At 43.1% G+C, this 14,380-nt stretch overlaps 1 protein-coding gene across 1 annotated transcript in view; it reads left to right on the top strand.

The window, feature by feature from the left end:
• cntrl (centriolin) overlaps positions 1–14,380 on the top strand; it is a 132,081-nt gene that overhangs the window by 94,853 nt on the left and 22,848 nt on the right. The window contains exons 32-34 of the mRNA XM_041193665.1: positions 776–891; positions 2,315–2,532; positions 13,981–14,138. Coding sequence (XP_041049599.1) covers positions 776–891; positions 2,315–2,532; positions 13,981–14,138 — 492 coding nt within the window. The remainder of the gene's footprint in view (positions 1–775; positions 892–2,314; positions 2,533–13,980; positions 14,139–14,380) is intronic.

Raw genomic sequence — 14,380 nt, 5'->3', positions numbered from 1 at the left:
GGCAATTGCCCCGAAGTGCACACTTCCTCAGGACAATTGTGCTATTTGCTCGGAGCCATCCAAAAATGTGGTTCAAATCGCAAACTTCGGATGGTTCTGCCGGGGTTATACCAATAGTTACCCAGAAAAAGTTAGAACAATTAAAACCTTTTCTAACTTCTAAGTAACTGACCCCACAGGACTCCCCGGACCCCCCTCCCCCGATCCCGGACACCCCTGCCCAACCTCGGACCCCACTCAACCCCCGGACACCTGACCTTGGATATCCCTCCCCCGACCTCAGACCCCAACCTCAACCCCTGGCTTCTGACCCCACTCAATCCCCATTAAAAAGGGGGCATGGCCTCCTTGAAAACGCTGGAGCTACACTTTGCTGGGGCCTGCGAGGAGTTTTTTGATGCAGGCCCATAACCAGTTAACTGTAAAGGTAACCTTGCATTGGACAGTTGCTGTTTTATTTCATCATGTTCACACAAAGCAATATTTTTACTTGTTTCATGGTTAGTTGACCAAGTAATAGAGGCAGCTTTTCTCCGTGCTTTCTTTTTATTGAGATCAATTGTAAGTGGGAGTGCAAAATTAGTATAGTATGGCATTAGCATTTAGGTCTTACTGTTAATCAATAGTACATGTATGAGATGTTAGAAATGTAAAACCTAATTTCAACTTTAAACCAATCTAGATAAATGAAGGTTCTTGTGTGTATTTTTGTTTTCCTCTTGATACTTTTGTCCCAGTCAAAAGCATATTTTGTTTCCTAATCTTTTATCCCTAGAGCTGAAACATGTTCTGGAAATGGTGCAGTTAGAAAATGATGAACTCTTGGAATTGAAGCAGCACCAGGAGGTGAAAATGAAGGAATTGGAGAGGACACAAGCTGTGCTACGGGAGGTCTGTAAATTGTGTAGCAAAATTGAATGTGTATTGCTGAAGAGAGACATGTTGAAGCTTTTCGTCTTGTACCCTTCGGGACACTTCGTAAGAATACCTATATAGGAGGAAGAGGACAATATGTACTGTATGTGAAGAGAGTGCTGATTGCCATGGAGAATACAGCAGACTAATTTTAAGCCTGATAGACGTTAGAAATATGGGGCAAAGGCATGTATGTAGAGTTCAACCACAGATCAGCCATGATCTCACTAAATGGCAGAACAAATTCTAGGAGCTAAATGTCCTTCTGTTCCTATGTTCCCAATTCCATAAATTAGTCAAACACAATTTACCTCTTAACAAATCTGCTGGCCTTCATCTATTAAGCCATATTTTTCTAAGTGCAACTTCATTTTGTTCCATATCATTGTCATGAGAAAATTTACCCACCATCAACATTTGGCTGAATTACCTGTAGTTGCCAGGTTTATCTCTCCCTTTTTTTGAACAGGGGTGTAACATTTACAGTTCTCTTAATCTCTGACACCACCCCCATTTTTGAGGAGATGGGAAGATTGTGGCCAGAGCCTCCACAATTTCCAACCTTACTTCCCTCAGCAACTTAGGATGCAACCCAACCAGGCCAGGTGACTTTTCTACTTGAGTGCTACCAATCTTTGAAGTGCCTCCATCTTTTTTTTAAAAATCTATTCAATTGCTCTCCTACCTCCTCCTTTACTGTGATGTTGGAGTATTCTTTCCTTTAATGAAGACAGATGAAAATTACTCATTTAGTGCCTCAACCATGCCCTCTACCTCCACAAGGAAATCTTTTTGGTCCCTAATCAATAAGATGTGCTTTTTAGTTAGTGTTTTCCAGCGGTAACTGCTACTGGTTAAATCATCCAGCAGAAACAGCTTTTCCTTTATTGAGATGTGCAAAGGAAATGTTACCTAGAGAAAAATGGCATTTCCATGCCCCCTCTTGGCTAGCTAGTAACAGCAGATAAATTGTTGCGTTATAAATTTCATACCCAAAGCAATATCAAAACTTAAAACAATCCAGGAAAAAACTTGTTTATTTGTCCCTTTCAAAAGCCTTGGTCCTTTTTCCTTAAGCTGGTTCATAATTCCTTGTCATTTATTTGTAAGTAAAATATTAGTACTGTATATAAAGCACTCACATTATCTCCTCTAATGGGCGCAATAGGCATTACTACAGGTATAATGAAGAAGAATTTGAGCTTTTGTTCTACAAAAATGCATTATTCTTTCATTTTGAAATAATCATAATAAGGGCTCAGGAGCATTCATCGCTATAATTTGTACATAGTACACTTTATTAAAAAAAAATACCCAAGTTGTAGCCAGAGTAGGACTTTTTTGGCCAATGCTGCATGATTAATTTTTACTGTACTCATTAAATGTTATTTTGCTTCAGGGGAAGAGTGAACTAGAAAACCTGCAACTTACCTCCCAGTGTCAACGAGCTGAAATTGATCACCAGAAGCAGCTTATTGAGAAGGATCGGCAAGATGTAGACCAGCTGAACACCAAGATAAATTCCCTTCAGCATAATATTGAATCTCTGGAGAGAGAGAAAAGCCACATCAAGGGGAATTGCCTTGTATTGGAGAACAAACTTTCTCAGGCAAAAAAGTAAGGAGCAGAGTAATGCCAGATAAAACGTTAACACAACTAGCAATAATGTTAATATGCCAGATTACACAGCACAGCTAACCAGTACTGTTGGCGAGCCTCATAACTTAGTTCCTAACCATTAGACCAATTAGACACTGCAATCTCACCTTTGTTTCTCTGTCATGTGAAAGCATCATAAACCAAATAGAAACATAAAAGATAAAATTTAAGAAAATCTAGATGCCAAAAACCTGAATCTAAAGAAAGAGGGCTGGAAATTCCCTGCGGCTTAGTCAGCATCTGTGGAGATAACAGATGAGTTAATGGGTGGAATTTTCCCTGATTTGCACTAAGTGTGGTAGTGGGCAGATAAGACGATGTGTTACCCGCCAGCCACAATGGCGGGTTTTCATGCAGTATCATCCCAAACCTGCCACATTATTTATGCATTCCCGGGAAAAATGCTGTTTCCATGGCAGGTGGGCTCTTATTCACCAGCCCGCCATCACCCTGCTGCTGCATCATGCCAGGCGCCATATTTAAAGCTCAGCCGCAAGCACACATCTCAACTTCCAGACCACCACTGCTGCATGAAAGACATGGCCCTGAAACTGAAAATGACTGCAGCCCCCATGTTCAGTGACACATCCCTCGAGCACCTTTTGGATGCCATGGAGGCCTGTTGGGATGTCCTTTACCCCTGCCCTGGCTGCAGGATGAGCAGCAACAGCACTAACCCGGCTTGGGCGGCAGTGGCAGCGGTGGTTAGCGCCAAAAGAGGACAGCCACCCAGTGCTGTGAGAGGATGAATAATGATCTCCATTTCGCCAGGGTAAGTTGTTGAGTTCCAATAGTTGTTTAGAAATGAAGACAAACCAAGACAGACTCCTTCAGACAGTTTTATTGCTTGTCATAAAACTGTCCACAGACAGCACTAGTCTCAGCTGTTATCACTTCTATACAACCAAATGGGCATTTAGTTAAACAACCAAGTAATTAGCAATTGAACTTCTTTAACTGTTTCCTTCCCTAACAGATTTCCCTCTTAAAAAGTAGCCCTTAAGTTTGTATAATCATACAAAAAAAATGGTAATAACAAACATCAATATATTTTTTTTCATTCAATAAATTGACCTTATTCCCCTCCTTAAAAAAAAAAGATATGTCCACAGAAAAGTAATATTTTTTCTTTAAAGAAAAATATGTCCCTCTTTGAGGATCTCCTGTAACTTCTTGGCGCTCGCTTCCCTTTTGGCGAAACAGTCAGATAATTGGTAGCTGCTATGAATTAATTTGATCTTGCCAATCTCCTTATTCTTGAGCATCTGTTTTAAGCTTGCAGTGTCAATTCGCAATCTCTTTTCGTTAACGCACTTCATAGATTGAACGTTTTCCCAAAGTGACTTATTAGATATGACATTCGATAGGTACCATTCCTGAATACCCTTTTCCATTTAAAACTTCTGCCAGTATCTTTGTAATAAAGAACGCCATAGCTACCACCTCAGCAAGGGCAAGAGTCTCCGCTGCTAACGTATTTTTAACAACTCTTTGTATCTTTTTAGATTCGCATGCCAAAGGGCAGCATTTGCCTTTTTCCCCCACCATGAGAAATTAGAAATCCTCCTGCACTTGAAAACCCATCACATAGATTTGCATAGGCCGCATCACTGAACACAGTTTCATTTTTCTAACATCACCCAAAGATAGGAATTTCAAAAAACACTGCTCCATTTTTAATTTTGTCAGTGCTTTGTTTGCCCGAATGATTTCTTCAACCATGGGATTGTTCATTTTAGAGCTCAATTCCAAAACGTCAAAACTGACATCTAGCCTTGTTTGTTTGCCTAGCCAATTGAGTTGCCCAGTTAGGCTTCAGAGTTCCTCTTTTTCTGTTTTAGAAACCGCTGTCTCTTTCTGGGAGCTCCTACCATGACTAACTGCAATGGGATTGACATTCTCTAAATAGAATTGCTGATGTAAAAAGGATATACAATCCGCTCTACCTGATTTCCAATCCAGTGTACTTAAACACACCAGAAACCTGACTTCCAATTTTAAACTCTGTTCTGAGCCCACACCAATGACAATTGTTTCAAATTCGCTACTACCACCCCACAAAAAAATCATCTACATGCATCATCAAGATGCCTGCAAGTTTCCCTCCATGTTGCCAATAAAACATTGCCAGATTTGCTTCCAAATGAAGACAGCCCAACTTTAACAAAACTGACCTCACTGAAAAATACCAAACTCTGGAGGCATCATTTAAACCATATACGCATTTATTTAGCTTCCAGAGTCCCTTCTGCATTTGGCGCCCCTTTTGGTGGATGGAGAAAAACTTCCCTTTGAAGTTGGTTTCCCTGCAAAAAAGCAACTTTAATATGAATGGATTTACATTCCTAAGCATTTGTAACCAGTAGAGCTAAAATGATCTCCAGCATAACTTTCCCTGCCATGGGTGAATCTACTCTTATATCCTGTTCACCCAATTTTTCTTCAAATCCTCATGCCACTAGCCTGGGTTTAGCTTTAAGTCCCATCTGGAAGCACCTTTTCCGTGCATGTCCATCTATGAAACAGAGCTGGTTATCCCCTATCTGGCACCTCTGTGTATACCCCAAATTCTTTCCAACTATGTAGTTCTTGCTGTTTGGCATCCTTTATTAATTTATTGTCTAATTTGTCTGAAGCTGCTAAGACTTCTCGATCACAAGGGCTTCTGCTCCTTGTAGCATTACCAGTCTGTGTCATATTCCTTGACCTCGTTAAGCTACACCCTCTATCCTGCCTTCCATCATGCTCCGGACTGTTACTGTTTGATCTCCCTCTCCCATTTATAGATTTTCTTTCAACAGTTCACAATCTCTTCCGAGAGGCATGTTCGCTCCCAGACCCACTGTCTGAAATGATGCTGCATTTCCATGCCTTCCATTTTTGTACTTCATGTTCCCAATCCGTAGGCCTAACATCCAGTCCTTTTATTTCGTACGTTTACCCAGCTTTTATATTTTCCAGTGGCCTTTCCTGCTCTATCTACAATAGTTACATCCCGCCATTGACTGTCCCCTTCTGGCAACTATGTAATTTTAGTGCCAGTTTTCGGCAGTTGTCCTCTGGGAAAAATCGCTTCATCATCTTCATCCAAATTACTGTCTCCATCTTCAGATACCCTGTCAATTTCAGCTACCTGGTCCTCACAGTCATGTAACATACGGGTATGAGAAGTACTTGGTTCCTCAGCCTTCCTATACTCTCCAAACCTGCAATTTTGTTGTCTGCGCCAACTAACCTTGATGAGTGTACCTGAATAGTTGGGTTCCCATGTTGTAAAATGACTGTTTTACCATCTTTACCTATAATCTTTCTCAGGCCTTTCCACTCGTTAAGCCCTTCTCTCTTATAGTATAGCATGTCTTCCTGATTGAAAATAGTTTCTGATGATCATACATTGTGTCTTAGAGCTTGCCAAATTTTTCCTGAAACTTCAGCTTTAAGGAATGCTCTTCTTCTCGCATGTAGTGCATTTAAATGCTCAGAAAAGATAGAGCTAATTGTAGTTCCTTCCCAAGCTGAGGGATGACTCAGGACTGAAGGAATTTTTGGGTTTCTACCAAAGACCAGCTGATATAGACTGTAGCCCTCAACCATCTGCAGTGAATTCTTGGCATGGACAGCCCATGCTAGAGCTGATGTTAATTTACAGTTTGGTCTATCCGCCAATGTTTTACGAAACATCTCATCTCTAACTGCATGATTCCTTTCATACACTCTGTTACTAAAAAGGCTTTCAGCTGCAGTATTCATAGCTGTTATATTCATGTTTTTGCACATATCCCAGAACTCGTCTTAGCAAATTCCACCCCCCATTATCAGTGAGGAATTTCACTGGAGGTCCCAATCTGGTCCTTATCCATTTCTTCATTACCTGATCCACAATTATTTTCTTTTCTTTACTGTATGTGATTGGCGATTGGCTAAACCTTGTTGCCAAATCTACGAAAAGTAAAATAAAAAAAAGTTCTTCCCTTTTTCCCACACCTTTAAATCCATTGCCACAACTTCATTGAAATCCCTCACTATTGGTATACTCACTATTGTTTGTGTTGGTGTCCTTCTGTATTTCTTACATATAGAGGAGATAAGTGATAGATGTGATATAAGCCTAGCATACTTTCCATCCCTTATTCCTGCATCCCTTGGCAAAATTTTTAATCTTTGCGAAAAAGCATGGGCAAACTGCTGATGCAATTTTAACACAGTTTGCTTTTTGTCTTCCAAATGCCTATCCCCTGACGCTAATAACATTTCATTAATCTCCTTAATAGAAAATTTAGGTTTCATTAAAGGAATACAGTGGTGTCTAGATTGTAAATCCACAGGTTTTCCAAATACAATGGCCTTGTCATTTTCCATGTCCAGCTCCAGTTGAGCTTTCTTCATCGATGGTCTGCTCAACAGTAATGGTATTCCACTAGACACTACATCCGTGCTGATGAAATGATTGATTCCATTTATCTTACAGGGAATCACTACCCTTTTTAAAGGGAATCACTACCCTTTTTAAAAATTTTAGGGTTTTATCATCTCCAAATCTGAAACTGGTCGAATTCTCAAATTCTTTAACCTTATTCTTGTCATTTAAGGAGTCCAGGTAGCATTTTAACAGTCTACTCCACAGACTGTAGATGTGCATCTGCTTTTTAGCACTGCACAGTTGAAGGACTCTGCCACCAAGACTTTCATCACCGGGCTGAAGCTTCTTGTAACTAACACAATGCCCTCTCTTTAGTCAATATCTCCATCTTCTTCTGAGTCTTCTGTCTCATGTTTAATTTCAAACACCTTATATCGTTTAGGACAGTACGTTGCTTAATGATATTTTGAATCTCATCTAAAACACTGGCCACATCTTGGGCATTTCTGGGGTTCATTCATCGTAAATCCTTAATTCTTTTCTGCCATAATTGTCCAAGATGTTTCTAGTTACAGATCTCCTTTTGTACTGACACCTGCGCCCTGTTTCTAAATAGTCTCGTCATCCCGTTAACATCGTATCCTCCATTTTCTGTCTTACTGCCGAATGGCTCGTTTGCACCATAAACGCTGCTGGAAAGGAATGTTTTCCAAGGAATTTTTTTTTTTAGAGCATCTGACATCTGTTCTAGCAGTGTGTGTGTACCTTTCTGCAAACTTAACTCCTGTTAGAACTAGAAGCCTGTCCATATTCGATACTTTGGCATAGTGTAGTAACTTGAATGCCAGCACCAATTGGGGAATTTCTAGAAGGCACTATTGCAATCTTGCATATAGTCTACTGAATTCCATTATGTAATCTTATATGGAATTTTCTTCCAACTTTCCAAATTTGTCTCTATCGGACCATGCTTCGTAAGCTCTTAAATCTATCTTTTAGATAGATCTTATCCATAAAATCTAATTTCATTTCCAAACCTTCATCTGTGTCCAAATGCGCAGGCTCCAACTCCGAAAATAATTTGCATCTTATTTTGTGTTCAGATGGTAGCAAATGTGCCAAAGCCACCCCCTGTTTTTTTTACTTTGGCAAGGACATAACCCATGTCCACATGGTTACTTCATTTTTCCATTGGTCATATGGTTGAAGCTCAGAAAACATTGTGGGTAATCATTCCCTGACACTCGACATTTTGATTCAGCCATTTTTTTTATATGTGAATCAAAACCACTCTGCTCATGAGGTTAACTCCAAATACAGTCTTTTGTCCAAAGAAAGCTTAGTTTCCAATCTTCTTACTTACCAGCAGGAACCCTCCTCTGCTACCACTTAAGTTCCAGTAGTAGTTTAGAAATGAAGATCGAAACCAAGGCAGACTCCTCCAGACAGAAATTTATTGCTGTCATAAAACTGTTCACAGATAGCACTAGTCTCAGCTGTTATCCCTTTTATACAACCAAACGAGTACTTATTTAAACAACCTAATAATTAGCAGTTGAACTTCTTTAACTGTTTCCTTCCCTAACATAAGTCACTCTTCTCATCACTCTCAACTCAAATACTCACAAACCTATCTATCACACATCCACAGGGCCCTCACTGCCAGTTCAAGGGACATCACCATTCACTCTCTCACACTCACCGTCATTGTCCTCAGCCCGTCCATAGGACCACTGACCACCCACACAGGCCAGGCATACTTATCATCTGGTCTGGCAGGCATCCTGCTTACACTTTCTCCATCTCCATTCATGCAGGACAAGCTGGCACACAACAAGAGGGAGAGGTCGAAGACTGCTGGTGGAATGCCTGGAATTAAGGTCCTCATGGACTTTGAGCATAGAGGCATCCAGCTGGCAGGCAAGGATCCGGGCTGGTCCTGTGCTGACGGTGAAGTCGGCGGTGCTGTACCAAGTGAGGGTCCAGAAGCGTAACGTCCATCAGACAACCAATCTCACCAGCACAGAGACACACACCTTGGTGAGACCCGGCTTTAGCATAACCCCAGGATCACAATCTGGAGAGCACATTGCACTGTGGACTTCCCAGGTTTCTGGCACTCAGAGGACTGCTGGAGGCCAGAACTTTGCTGAGTCCAAGTCAGATGATGATCTCTGGACTCGGTCATGTCACAGTTGCTGGAGCTGCAAAGGCAAGCTCAGAACATCAGGAACGGATGTCCGCTGCACTCCTCAGATTGCAAGGCATGGTGGAGGAGCCCGTCTGCATTCAGTTTGAGGTGATAGTGCTGGCTTGCCAATCCACTGAGGTCAATACTGGTAGGATGGTGGCACTGGCAGGATGGCAGCCACCATGGAAACCTTGGTCCAGGACTTTGCTCCTGCACTGCTGCACGGGCTCAACTCCATCACTGATGCCATAATTGGCCTCCAGCAGTGTGTATGCAAGAGGGGTACCAGGTAGCTTGACCTCACTCCAGCTACCCCTGCTCCACCAGGAGACAGCCTAGGGCCCCTGGGCACCCATAGGGAGGAGTATCAGTAGGTGCACACTCCAGGCCCATCCATACAGGTGACTCAGAGAGTGTCCGGCCCATCCAACTCCCCTCTTCCTGTGACCTCAGCAGCTCCAGCTCCACAGGCCTAGGAGGGTGCCACTGCCGCATAGCAGGACCCCGAAAGCAGGCCGGGGCCCTCCAGAGGACACCCACCAAAGTCACCACAGACAGGGCAGCAGGCTGCCTCCACTTCTGCTGTGGATGTCTGGGGAGCACCAAGACTTAGTGGCAGGGTCAGGAAAGTTAAGAAGAATTAATTGCACAGCCTGGGCACGAGTGTTAATCACTTGTGCGTACTGTTCACTATTGTCAATAAACTCCCAAAAATGTCTGCCTGCCTATGGCTCCTTGTTCTGATGAGCAGTGTTCTTGTCACTCGGTTGTGAAACCTTTCTGCACAAGATGAAGGCAGGAGTCTCAGTCCCGGCCTCTTCCCTGTGCTCTGTGCACCTTCAGACCAAAGTGATGATCGGCCTCGTACTCCCTGGAAACATTACTGATGCCTGCGCCTAGGCGGTGCTTGTCATTGCTGCCAGAATGTAGTGGGCAGGCGCCACAGAATTCTCTCATTCTCTCGGTGTGCTCTCAGCACCTTTAAGGAGGAGCTAGCCACATCTCTTCAGCATCTGTGACCACTGGGTAGCCCTTGTCCCCAAGGAGCCATCCCTGCAGTATCTGTGGACCCTGGAAGACTCCATGGATCTGTGACCGACTGAAGATGTAGGCACCATGCACACTTCCTGGAAACCGTGCTCACACCTGCAGGATGTGTTTGTGATAGTCACACACCAGCTGCATATTCAGCAAATGGAATCTCTTGTGATTGATGTAGTCCACCATGTGTTGCGACGGAGACCTGAGTGCCACATGAGTGCAGTTGATCGCACCCTGAACCTGTGGGAAACCCGAGATCTGGGCGAATCCAATCACCTCTTGCATCCTGGCTGTCCTGGTCTTGGGAAAAATACACAAAGTTGTGTGCCCTTGCAAAGATGGCATCTGTGCCCTCATGGATGCATTTGTGGGTGAAGGCTTGTGAGATCCCACAGGGGTCACCTGTGGAGCCCTGAAAGGAGCCACTGGCATAAAAATTGAGTGCCGAGGACACTTTCACGGCCATTGGCAGGAGATGCCCTCCATGTCCCCGTGGTGCCAAATGCTGCAATAGCTGGCAAATGTGACCGACCAGTTGCCTCGACACGCGCAGTCTTCGACAATACTGGTCCTCGGTCATCTGCAGGAATGACAGGTGGTGTCTATAGACCCTGGTTGTCGCTCGGCTTTTGGGCGGCATTTGCGGGAATCCCAGCCATCCCTTTTTCCTGGGCTGCTGCTCCTGTGTCTGCACAGCCAGGAGCCTCAGTCGCTCTCTCCTCTATCGTCTTTGCTCTATAGGCCATCAGGCATACAGCTAGTTCATCAGGCTCCATGATCCTGATGTTGTACTCCTGCACATGAAAGAAAGAGAAGTGTGGTTAGCATGGATGTACTAAGAACGTGTCCTGGTTAAGGGTGACGGCCCCCAAATGCTTCCCAGACGTTGCTGGCCATCACTTAGATGACCAGAGATTAGTATGCTGCATAATTGCCCTGTTAGCTTGAACCATGGGGGAGACTAGCCCAAACTGGGATGCTGACATTGCAAAGGGCTGTGAGCCCCTCCTGCAGTGACTTCTGCATGGTCAGCTTTAGCGAGGAGATTGTACAACATGCGCAGTCGTCCAACTGTTCTGCAGTCCACCAAAATGCTCATGAATTTGCAGTCTGTGCTGTGGATGGGGGTGGGAAAGCTCTGGAACACTTGGCACTTTGATGCTTTTGTGTTTGAGTGGGTAGATAAGCTAGGAGCCCAATCCCAATCATATCAATGTGGCTCTGCCTCAACTGTCTTAGTTGCAGAGGAATGGTCACTTTATACAAGTTTCACGAATGCGTGGCCACTTCCCTCACCCACCTGACTCCCCCATCCTGAATGCTAGTGCACTATATTCAACAGCAAGACTGCCCTTGACCCCCCCACCCCCCCACCCCCCCCCCCCCCACCACACACACACACACACACACACATACCACAAGTCGCCTCAACGGCAAAACTACTTTTAACCCCTCCCCTCCACCACGGGCCATCACAACGGCAAGGCTACCCTTAACCCCGACCCCCAACACCCCTCAAGTTTGAACTTTAGCAGGCGACCCTGGCGAGCGCTGCACAACGTTACTGCGTACTCACCTGCGAGTTCCCCTCAAAGTGCAGGCCGCCAAGTGCACGCCTTTTGCACGCTGTTGTGAAACACGTCGGCGTGCTTTCCTGCCGACATGGACGGACGATCCAGTGGGGCTGGGAGACAATTTCGGCAGGCTGGCCTGATAATTACATGCTGATGTATTACAATGAGGTTCCCGATGTCCAATGTCGGGAAACATGGCTGACCATCAGCGGGCTGATCGGACGATTGCAAACTCGTTTCACACTATCATGAAACCGATCACGCCATATTGTCGGCTCACATCACTTATCACACTAGCGGGCATGGAAAATTCCGTCCAATGTCTTTGACATAGGGTTCACAATTGAGTCAGCAGATTATGGGTTCAGATCCAGAAATTTTAGCACATAATCTAGGCAATGGTTTCTTTGCATTACTGAGGAAATACTGCACTGTAATATCTTTAAGATGAGACAGTAAAGATCCCACGACATTATTCAATATAGCAGGGAAATTTTCCTGGTGCCCTGGCCAACATTCATCCCTCAACCAATACCTGAAATAGATGATTGCTGTTTGTGAGACCTCGCTGCACATTAATTGGTTACTGTGTTTTCCAAAGTACACTTCAAAAGTACTGGTTACGATCTCGGTGGAGACCCATAATTTTCAAGAAGAAATTCAAACTTCCAGTTAATAGGTGAAAGGATAACATGATAAGATTTCATATTTTAAGACTTTGTGAGAAACAACTTTTTCTCACGAGTGGTTCGGGTCTGAAATGCATTGCCTGGTAGTGCGGTGGAGGCAGGTTCAGCCAAGGTATTCAAGAGGGCATTGGATAATTATTTGATTAGAAACAATGTGCATGGGAACGGGGAGAAGCAGGGCAATGACACTAGGTCATAATGCTCATTTGCAGACACAATGGACCAAATGGCCTCCTGTGCCGTTAAAATTCTGTCATCTGTGGGAAAAAAACCAAAAAGTCTATTGACTGAACACTATCTTTGTAGGCAACTTATACTTTAAACCACAAATCAGACAACACAAGATTTCACGTTTTAAGACATAACACAAAAAACTAAAAGCACTATTAACTAAACACTATCTTTGTAAGCAACTTATAGAAACCACAAAACAGAGCATTCCCCTTTTTCTTTTAGCACAACCAAAAACACACTTCACAGATACACTTTACGCTGTTCTTTAAGTAGAAATTTAATCCTCCTGGAATCAGACTAAGGTGATTCTTAGCACTGGAGCATTTACTTCTCTTTTCCTTTCTCAGCCTAGTAACTTTTAATCTCAGAACTGTCTTTCACATTGAGGATTTTTCTCCTCCTCGAAGATTCTCCCTCTAGCACAAGCTAGGTTAATCTTCCAGCCTCATTTTAACTTCTCGTGAATTTGGTCTTTCTAATCCGAGAGCAGGCTCCCACCAGCATTCGTACGCTATGAACCTTAGAGACTTCCAGCCTCTAGCTGCTTTCTCTCATCCGGAATCTGGTAGGTTAGCCTCGTCTGTGAATTTTCAGGGATCGCTTAGACCCTTCCCCTTTTAAAGCTGATCTCCATGGCATTGTGAATCACATGAGCCTTGTATCCTGGTACAGATGCTGATTAGCTATCCTTGAAACCCCAACTCTATTATCTTGGAAGTAAATGGACAATTTAAAGCACAACTGTTTACAACCCAACATTCTCAACACTTCTTTGGGACTCAGTCCATCCACTGTTAGCACACAGCCTGCTGTCATTGTCTCCAAGTATAAACACTTTGCACCTTCTTCCCAGTAAAACAATCCAGACCTCCTTTAATCTTTAACAATCAAGCCACCCAGGCATACTTCAGAGTAGATCATATGACCCTCTTCATTTCACCTTAAATTAAAGAGACAGCTCCAAAGCATAATAATCTTATAAACCTCATAATTGTAACATACTTCATTGGTTGTAAAGTCCTTTGGGATGTCCTGAGGTTATAAAAAGTACTGTATAAATGAAAGTTTTTGATTTTTTTCTTTATAGTTTATTGCTGCAGCGCCTGTTTGGAGCTATCTGTATTTCATGTTGTGCAGTATCCTCTTTTAAAATTTTCATTTGAATCCAATACAAGCATAATCTTCTTTCTGTATTTCTCCACACATTTTGATGTGCTTGCATTAAAAATACTGAAACCGTTAATTTTTAAATGGGTTTTTGAAGTTCAGACAGCTATATAAATATATGTTTTATAATTTACTCTTTTGCTATTCCAGAGCCTTTGAAGCAACTGAAGACAATAATAGAAATGCTGTGTCTAAACTGCAAAAACTACAGACTGAGATAGGTGAACTGAATCAGGGAATCAATCAAGTCAACATCCAGAAGGAAGAGCTAAGTAGGAAGATAGTAGACATGGAAACCCGTCTGCAAGGTATGCCAATTAGCAAGCTCGTAAAGTACAAAATGCTGGCACTCCAAACTGGCAACCAGCATGGTTGTTGTGCTTTGGGTTGCTGAATGGCAGCTGCCATTATCTAACTTGCTTTCTGTTGGCGAAAATAGCAAGAAACTGTAAAATCAGAAGCTGTGACATAGTCCACATTCTGATTGGCAAAAGATGGGATGGAAATAGCTGCACCAAGCATGGAAGAATTTAATACTAAATGAAAGTTG

This window comes from Carcharodon carcharias, chromosome 8, assembly GCF_017639515.1.
Source record: "Carcharodon carcharias isolate sCarCar2 chromosome 8, sCarCar2.pri, whole genome shotgun sequence".
Classification (NCBI taxonomy): domain Eukaryota; kingdom Metazoa; phylum Chordata; class Chondrichthyes; order Lamniformes; family Lamnidae; genus Carcharodon; species Carcharodon carcharias.
Note: the sequence above shows the minus strand (reverse complement) of the source record. Positions and strands in the feature narration are given on the sequence as shown.